Source organism: Myotis yumanensis, unplaced genomic scaffold, assembly GCF_028538775.1.
Source record: "Myotis yumanensis isolate MYYU_CA2020_CCGP unplaced genomic scaffold, mMyoYum1.0.hap1 SCAF_10, whole genome shotgun sequence".
Taxonomy (NCBI): domain Eukaryota; kingdom Metazoa; phylum Chordata; class Mammalia; order Chiroptera; family Vespertilionidae; genus Myotis; species Myotis yumanensis.
In genome coordinates, this window is record NW_027223761.1 from 76,441,088 (window position 1) to 76,449,292 (window position 8,205).

The 8,205-nt window shown below is 46.2% G+C and overlaps 1 protein-coding gene across 2 annotated transcripts in view; it reads right to left on the reverse strand.

Annotated features, from left to right (window-relative positions):
• TTC12 (tetratricopeptide repeat domain 12) overlaps positions 1-5,365 on the reverse strand; it is a 49,491-nt gene extending 44,126 nt beyond the window's left edge. Inside the window, exons 1-2 of one of the 2 annotated variants that reach the window (XM_070426943.1) lie at positions 5,291-5,365; positions 3,688-3,760 (exon numbers count right to left, since the gene is read on the reverse strand). In XM_070426943.1, coding sequence (XP_070283044.1) covers positions 3,688-3,745 — 58 coding nt within the window. In that variant the 5' untranslated portion in view covers positions 3,746-3,760; positions 5,291-5,365. Of the gene's footprint in view, positions 1-3,687; positions 3,761-3,948; positions 4,025-5,290 lie in introns of those variants that run through there. The other variant, XM_070426944.1, reaches the window with a different exon arrangement.
• Positions 5,366-8,205: the final 2,840 nt, after the last annotated feature.

Below are 8,205 nucleotides of genomic sequence, written 5' to 3' on the forward strand. Positions count from 1 at the left end.
AGTAAGAAATGGTGGACCTTGAAAATGACTTCAGGTTTTCTCACTGTGCAGAATACAGTCAAACATTGCTACAGTTAAATATTTCACCCTTTGTTCTCCCTGCGTGATCTACAACAATAATCTGCTTCGTGTTGATATTTACTGCTGTGTTGCTGACATTACCTGAAAGAGAAGTTGGGGTGCTTCACTGGGCTGGAAAAAGTTAGCTACATCAGAAAGCAGGTCTAATTAAGCAACTTTATTCTACACTTATAAAAGGCTAAGTTGACTCTCGCATGTGCGATACATATAAAGCTCTCGCTGGTGCCAATTGCACCTGTATGTTTCGATCTGTCATTGTCGATCGTGAATTTGGTTGTTTTTGTTGACATATTGAAGCTGAAAGAAAGCAGCATCATTGCATGGAAATAACAATGGTGATTAAATATGATCGTAATAGTGATCTGGGTAGATATAATTATTCCCGTGTAACCGAAGTTGCCATCATATTCAGAAAGGAAGGTGGAGGACCTTCTTTTGAAAGGGACTTGCTCATTCATTGTAAACTAGATCCCAATAATCTGAATGCCACTAAAATGAAACAAATCAGTATCCTGTTTCCTATATTAGATGCAATGACGTATCCTATTCTTTTCCCACATGATGAAAACGGCTGGGGAATGGATATTGCATTAAGATTCAGAGAGGACAGTGTAATTGACAATAATACTAGGTTCAATGGATGATGCCAAAAAAGAAAAATTTCCCATCGAATTTCTTAAAAGTATTACTCCTTTGGGAATGCTGTGTCATAAATTAGAATTGAAAGTAGGTGCAATCATCATGCTGAGAAATCTTAATAGTAAATGGGGTCTTTGTAATGGTACTAGATTTATTATCAAAAAATTGTGACCTAACATAATTGAAGCTGACGTATTAACAGGATCTGTGGAAGAGAGATTGTTCTGATTGAAAGGGCGAGGGCTATGCCCTCCATCTTGCCCGTATCCTCCATGTTGGGGTAGGAGCCATGTGCTCAGACCACCCCCCCCTTCTTCCCGGAAGCCCAGGCCTCTGCTGGCCACGCCCGGGATTTTAAACTAACCAATGACAATCAAGGCACGTGCACGCCATAGAGATGACCACATCCTGTGTAACAAGACCCGGCTTGTGCCTGGCCAATCGGCAGAGCACAGTCCTTTCTCCTCCCCTTACTCCAACCCCCCCTATATAACCGGTCTCTAGGCAGGGTTCTCTCTCTCAGCCACTCGGTTTGCCGTGGTGTCGGTGAGTCTGGTGGATGGGGAGCTCAAGCTAGCTTGAAATACAGATTCTTATGCTTTTGCATCGGATTGGCTGGCTCCCTGATGTGGTTTCTTGGAAATCTTGAAATCTGGGCATAACACTGATTCCAAGAATTGATTTGTCCCCATCTGATACTGGCCTCAGTGTTAGAATAAGTTTAATCAATTTATCAGTCATTGATTTTATCAATGTTGTTTTTATAATTTATCATGTTTTTGTTCTTTTTATATCATGTCTTTGTTGTTGTTATATCATGTTATTGTTTATTTATTAATCAATTTATATATTATTTTCATGTACATTTTACTAATTTTCTTTCATCTCTGACACTTCTACTATAGAGAAAGGGCAAATAGCAATATTAAAATATTTCTTCTAATTAATTTCCTTTCAATGTGTATGAATTTGTGCACTGGGCCACTAGTATTTAAAATAAATAAGTTGTACTGAATGTAGAAAGTAATTTGAGGAGTACCTTGATCTTGGGCTTCTCAGCTTCCAGAACTTGGGGGAAAAAATATGTTGCATGGCAGCCCAAACAGATTACTACACCTCCCTAAACTGAGTTAGAGTCTCTTGAACTTTGCAAGTCTCTCTTTGTACCATACATCACACTTGAAATTACTTGTTTAGTGTCTGTTTCCCCATTGGATGCAGATACCATGAAGGAAAGTAACTCTTTTTTATTGTTACTGTACTCTCCTGTTATTTGCAATACTCAATACATAGCAAGAACCCAAGAAATGAATGTATAGAATCCATAAACATGTGCTTCTGGTTACCATAGTGGACAGGGCAGGTTATATACAATGGTTTCATCATCACAGAGAGAGCTATTGGCAGTATCTGAAGGAACTTTGAGTATAAATGAAAGTTAGCCAGGTAAAGAAAGATGGGGAGGCAGAGGGAATGACAAAGACATCACACAGAGTATAAACTCTTAGGATATGTATGTTTAAAGAACTGAAAGCATTTTGTTGCTGCACAAGTGTGAGTTCGGGAGACCAGAGGTAAGGAGAGGTCATGGGAGGCCTTTAAGTCCTGATGAGAACTTGAAATGTATTGTGACTGTGGAGAGAATCCAAGCAGAGAAGTGTCTGGGTCAGATTTGCATTTTAGATACATTACTCTGTGGGGAGTGTAAGCCTGGAGGCAGGAAAAACAATCAGAGGGTTGTTGAAAGAGTCTGAGTAAGATAACCAGAACAAAGGGAGGGCAGGGAGGATGGAGCTGGAGAAAGAAGCCAACCTCGGTGGCTGATTCAGGGCTGAGAGATGGGAGGAGTCCCACGTGACTTGTACATTTCTGAGTGGTGGAGCCACCTACTGAGACCAGAATGAGGGTGAAGGTAGGAGAAGCAGGTTTTATTTGAGAGGAAGGCAGAGAGGGAAGGTATAACAACTTTGGAAGCAGTAAGTTTGCTGTGTTTGTGGGGTATATAGTGGATATAGCAGTCGACTCAGAAACAAGAGCTGGGTGGCAATTGAGATGTGAGGGCCATCAGCAAACGGGGTAGTTAACACCGTGAGTTTCTAGATCACTTGAAGAGAAAGATGAGCAGTGGGCCAAGGCCAGAAGTCCACAGCACGACATTTAGGGATGGGCAGAGGAGAGGCCCATGACAAACACAAAGAATACATTGTGAATATATCATTTGTCAAGTCACCCAAACTATTTAAAAACTATTTTATTCTTTGGCACCTGTTTCTGGCAGGTTCTCTGGCTTATTTCAACACATTCCTACTGGATTTGTAAGTTTTGTTTGTTTGCTTATTTCTATCCTCAGACAAGTTCCCTGAAGTGCGAATAGGAACTGACTGCTTTGGAATCTCTTGAATGTGGTCTGTGGGATCAGAGTATGTTCTTTGAGATCCCACTGCTTTAGTTGGGGAAGGGCGTTGCCTAGAGAAAGACAGGATATGCTAACCATCAGCCATCGATGTAATTTCACTGATCATAAGGGAAAGCCATTGATTTTGCCTCTGCGGCTCAAAAACACAAATAATTCTACTCTAAAAACAAGAGGGGTCCTAGACTGATCATCGGGGCACCTGAGTGATCTCGAGGGAACAGCTAGGCTCATTGGCCATGGGGAAACAGAAGCTCCTTGTGACCTGATTCTACATGAAGGGGACAAAATATGGGAAAGGCAAAATATGGCGATCGGCCTGAATTCCCACAGAATGTTAACAGCTTCTCTGATACCAATGAACAGCCAGAAAATCCTCCAGGCTCTAATATTACCTCTTTCTCAATACCCGTTCTGTTTAATTTCTATCACATTTTTTTCTTAAGTCATAATAAACCTGTCAGGCAACCCAGGAAAAACTTAATCATTTCTTTTATAGTCGCTCCACCTTTCCAAGTTAGGATTTAATTTGTTTACGATTCACTGGTACTTACTGATTTCATCCACATTTTTAAGAAATTTCTCCAAGTCTTTCTCTTGTTCATCAGCCATTGTGAACCAGAATCCCTAAGGAAGGCAGAATAAATGATGGCAATTAATAATAATGAAACTCTAAACAGAATTTTTCAGGTTCATTAGCCTTCTAGGACTAAGAGCCACGCGGTTATTTTTAAGACAAATCTGTTTATAAATGTCATGAATGATAATAGCGGGACGATTTCACTTGACTGCTCTTAAGGCCAAGGGACACTCACTATTTGTGGCGAAACCTCCAGAAAGCTTCCAGGCCTCCCTCTACGGCAGACTCTACTCTGCAAAATGTTCCTCCAAAGCCAGTATCAACCGCTGTGATTCTGAACCTGGTGGGAAGGAGACCAGGAGGAGGGCAGTCGGCAGGCCTCCAGAGATGGAGGAAGGTGCTAATGCTTAACTCTGATCATGACAGACTGGCTCAGCCAGAAGCTGGGACCTGGCTGTGTAACCAGAGGTGAGACAATCTGCATCTAAATGTCCAAACAGTTTAAAATATAATCTGGCTTGTTTCTGAGGAGTGGAGAGGAACTACAGATTGGCAGGAGGGATTAGAATTTGATGGCGCCACGCACCAGTGACTTCTCTTTTCCGGGCACGTTAGATTTATCACCGCACAGTTGTTTCTGAGCGAAGAGGTGCATGGCGTACCCAGTGTTTCCAAAAAATTTATCCACGGACCATGGAAATCATCCAAAAACTTGTCCCCCCATATACAGATTCCTCAGCCTTAGCACCAGAGCTCCTTGGTCAGTAAACCCGGGACAGTACCCAGAAGTATCTTAGATTAAACACTCTCCGGGGGATTCTGATTGACAACTAGGTTCAGTAGTCATATAATGCACCTGTAACTGGGGGTTTGCAATCTGCCACAAACAAGCTGCGGCTTACTTGTTCACCAGTTACAAGCTGTGTGACCTCAGCTAAATGCACAACCTCTCTGAGCCTCAGTCCTCATTCATCCCATGCAAATGATAATACAAACCCTGAGGGCAATCCTAAGGTTAATGCAAAGCTCCAGGTACGCCTTGGGTAGCAAATGCGAGGCACCCTTACCTATTAAACAGGAGTGGGGTGTGCGGCTTAAATACATGAACTAGGGTTCTTCCCAGCTCTAACATTTCAGACCCCCACGGAACTGAGGCCCAGTGAAGTGCGTTAACTGCCCAAGGTTAGGAGGACGCAGGGAAGGCTCAGAGCTTCCAGGGCAGACGCTGACCCTCTGCTCCTAGGGCAGGGTCCAGGGGCGCGCACAGCTGGGCGAGGTACCCACTCAGCACGAGGCCTGGGCTGGGTGATGCGTTTGGCGCCCCAAGTCTCACTCAGCAGGAGCTGCGGCCCGCGGGGACTGAGCCGCAGGGAGCCCAGCAACGCGCGGGCCCAGGGCACCGTTACCCGGCAACCGCTCTGCAGCGTCCAAGAGTCCGGGCGTCTGCCCTGGAGGTCCCAGGCCGTCGCGGATCCCGACCCATCCGCTGGGGCCCCAACCTGCGTTCTCTGCTCGGCTCTGACAGTCAGATCGGGACCAGGTCCCAGGGAAGACCCGGACCACCCCGCTGCACTGACCTGAGGCGCTCAGGGTCGCACAATAAATGGCGGCTGTGCGCGGACGTCGACTGAGCTGGCTGGGGCGGGGCGGGGCGGGGCCGGGGGCGAGGGGTCTGAGGGCGGGGCCAGGGGCGAGAGGCGAAGGGTGGGCGTGGCCAGGGACGCTCCGACTGGCTATCCTCGGGCTTTAGTGCCCAGCTGGGGGCCAGCATCTCCGGTGGGGGCCCAGGAAGGGGGGCGGTAGGAAAAGAGCTCCGAGTCACCAGCCGTGGTCCCCAAATAGACGCCAGGTTTTCGCCTCTTTTTCTTATAAGTAGGGTGTGTGCGTGGTGGGAGGAGCGACCGAGATCGGGTGTCCCTTTAGCCCAGCGGTTCTCAACCTGTGGGTCGCGACCCCTTTGGCGGTCGAACGACCCTTTCACAGGGGTCGCCTAAGACCATCCTGCATATCAGATATTTACATTACGATTCATAACAGTAGCAACATTACAGTTATGAAGTGGCAACGAAAATAATTTTATGGTTGGGTCACAACATGAGGAACTGTATTTAAAGGGCCAGAAGGTTGAGAACCACTGTGCCTAATCCTATCCCTGGCGGGGCCCCAACGAGGAATCTCTAGGATCCTTGTTAGAAACAGGCTTGGGTGTGAACCCGGCTTTGCTTATTCGTATGTATGAGACCTTCGGAGCATTATGTGTCTTCTCTGATCTTCCGTATGTAGAACACATCCACACTTTGAATACATGCACACACCATTACAGAGATTCCAGTCTATTTTTTAAAAACAAAAGTTCATTATTGCTCTGGCTGGTGTGGCTCCGTTGGCTGGTGCATCACCTGGTGCACTGAAAGGTTGTCTGTTGGATACCTGGTCAGGGCACAAACCCAGGTTAGGGGTTCGATCTCAGTCAGGGGGATGGAGGGAAGGCAACTGATTGATGTTTCTCACATGGATGTTTCTCTCTCTCTCTCTCTCTCTCTTTCTCTCTCATCAATAAACATATCCTGAGATGGAAATTTTAAAAAAATCAGAATTATGTGCTGGATTAAAAAAGGAGGAAAGCAGTTTTGGGGAAAGTCTCAGTTTGAGCTTAAAAGGATGTTAAGAAACACTTGGGACTTCTTGGCAAATTTGTGAACACTTCACAGGAACCTGTTTGGTAGGGACTGAGGAATCCCTGGGGATAGAACTTACCAGGAGGGGAGAGTCCAGCTAGGTCCAGCACTGATTCTGAGAATATTCTGCTGACTCTGGCAAGTGGCCTAGGCCCTGTAGGCTACATGGCTGAGCCCCATGGAGCTCAGGGGGCTGTTTGACTAAAATCTCCACAAGGCACTGGCACACGTACAGTCCTGCTTGGGTGGCCCACATGGAGAGTGGCACAAAGGGGCCAGGGCGTTCTCCTCCTGGGAGCACACCAAGTCCAGCTCCTGCAGAGTGAGTCCTTTAGCATGTGGGTTGTGATAGGAGGTGGTGTGGCCTGGGGACCCAGCAGTACAATCACAGCGGCTCTCCTGAGGGACTGTGATGTCTCCTGAGAAGTAGCAGAGAGTGGAGATATCTGGCAGAGCAGGGGTGTGACTGCCAGCCAAGCCTGGGGAATTCTCAGAAAGATGTGGGGCACTTCACAGTGACCTTGAAGCCCGTGGGAATGGATGGAGACAGTGAGTTACTATTAGTGGTTATTACTATTACTATTACCCCATTTTCCTCTCAGTCTTGTGAGGCCTTCAGCACACACAGGCATAGTCTCCAACCCCAGAGTCTTTCTGGTCACTTTTGGACTAACAGTCTTTTTTAAATTTTGTTTTTAATATATTTTTATTGATTTCAGAGAAGAAGGGAAAGGGAGAGAGAGATAGAAACATCAATGATGAGAGAGAATCATTGGTCAGCTGCCTCCTGCGTGCTTCACACTGGGGATTGAGCCCACAACCTGGGCATGTGCCCTGACCTGGAATGGAACCATGACCTCCTGGTCCATAGGTTGATGCTCAACCACTGAACCACACCAGTCTTAATTCCAAATCACTTACTTCCTATCTCAATGTTTTCACCAAACTCCTGTACCTGGACTCAGAGATATGGGTAAGGCACGGGGTATCAAGGAGGGAACCTATAGGAAGAGTTTGAAGACAAGAGACTAGGCAAGAGATGGGAGAGGTGGCTGGGCAGGAGGGATGCAAAAGAGGGGATAGCTAGGTCAAGCTGGAACAGCAACACTCAGCAGTCACAGACACTGCGGCATCTTCAGGAGTCACTTCCATCTTGATGACAGTGACATGGATCTCTGTCCAGCCCAGGCCTCCTGCCACACCCCAGCCCTACAACTCTGACAGGATCATAGACTCTGAATCTCTTGGGAGTAGGGACTTGGTTTTATTTTTGTTTTAGTATTCCCAGCACTTAGCGCTTAGTTGGAGCTAAATAAAGATTCATTGAATAAGTGAGTTAACTTCTTGTTCAGTATGGAAGAAGGCTCAAATCTAAGTTATTCTAGGTGGAAAAGGAATAGGTTGTTTATAGTTTCTCTGCCTTAGGCTTCCCAGAGAGGTGTGTCCTGGAGGACAAACATTGTCACAGTCGTAACATACGTTTCACGGTAAATCACATACTTGACAGTCGGATCACTTTAAAATGTCAGAAGTCCTAGGGAGCCCTAGGTAGTCACTGGGCTGTCTGCAAGAATCCCAATGTTCCTCTTTGGGAGCGGCTATAGGGTCAAGCCTCGGACTGACCTGTGGCAGAGCCACATACAAGTCTCAGCTTGGAGGGCAGAGCTATCCTAGCGCAATTAAGCTATAGTTCTCCCTTGTTCCTAGGCAGCTAATGGGCTGTGGGAGGTGCAGCAAGTGCTGCCAAAACAAGGCTTGAGTAATGAAATAGATTTGAAACTTGCAAGAACATTGTAAACATGTTGACCATTCCC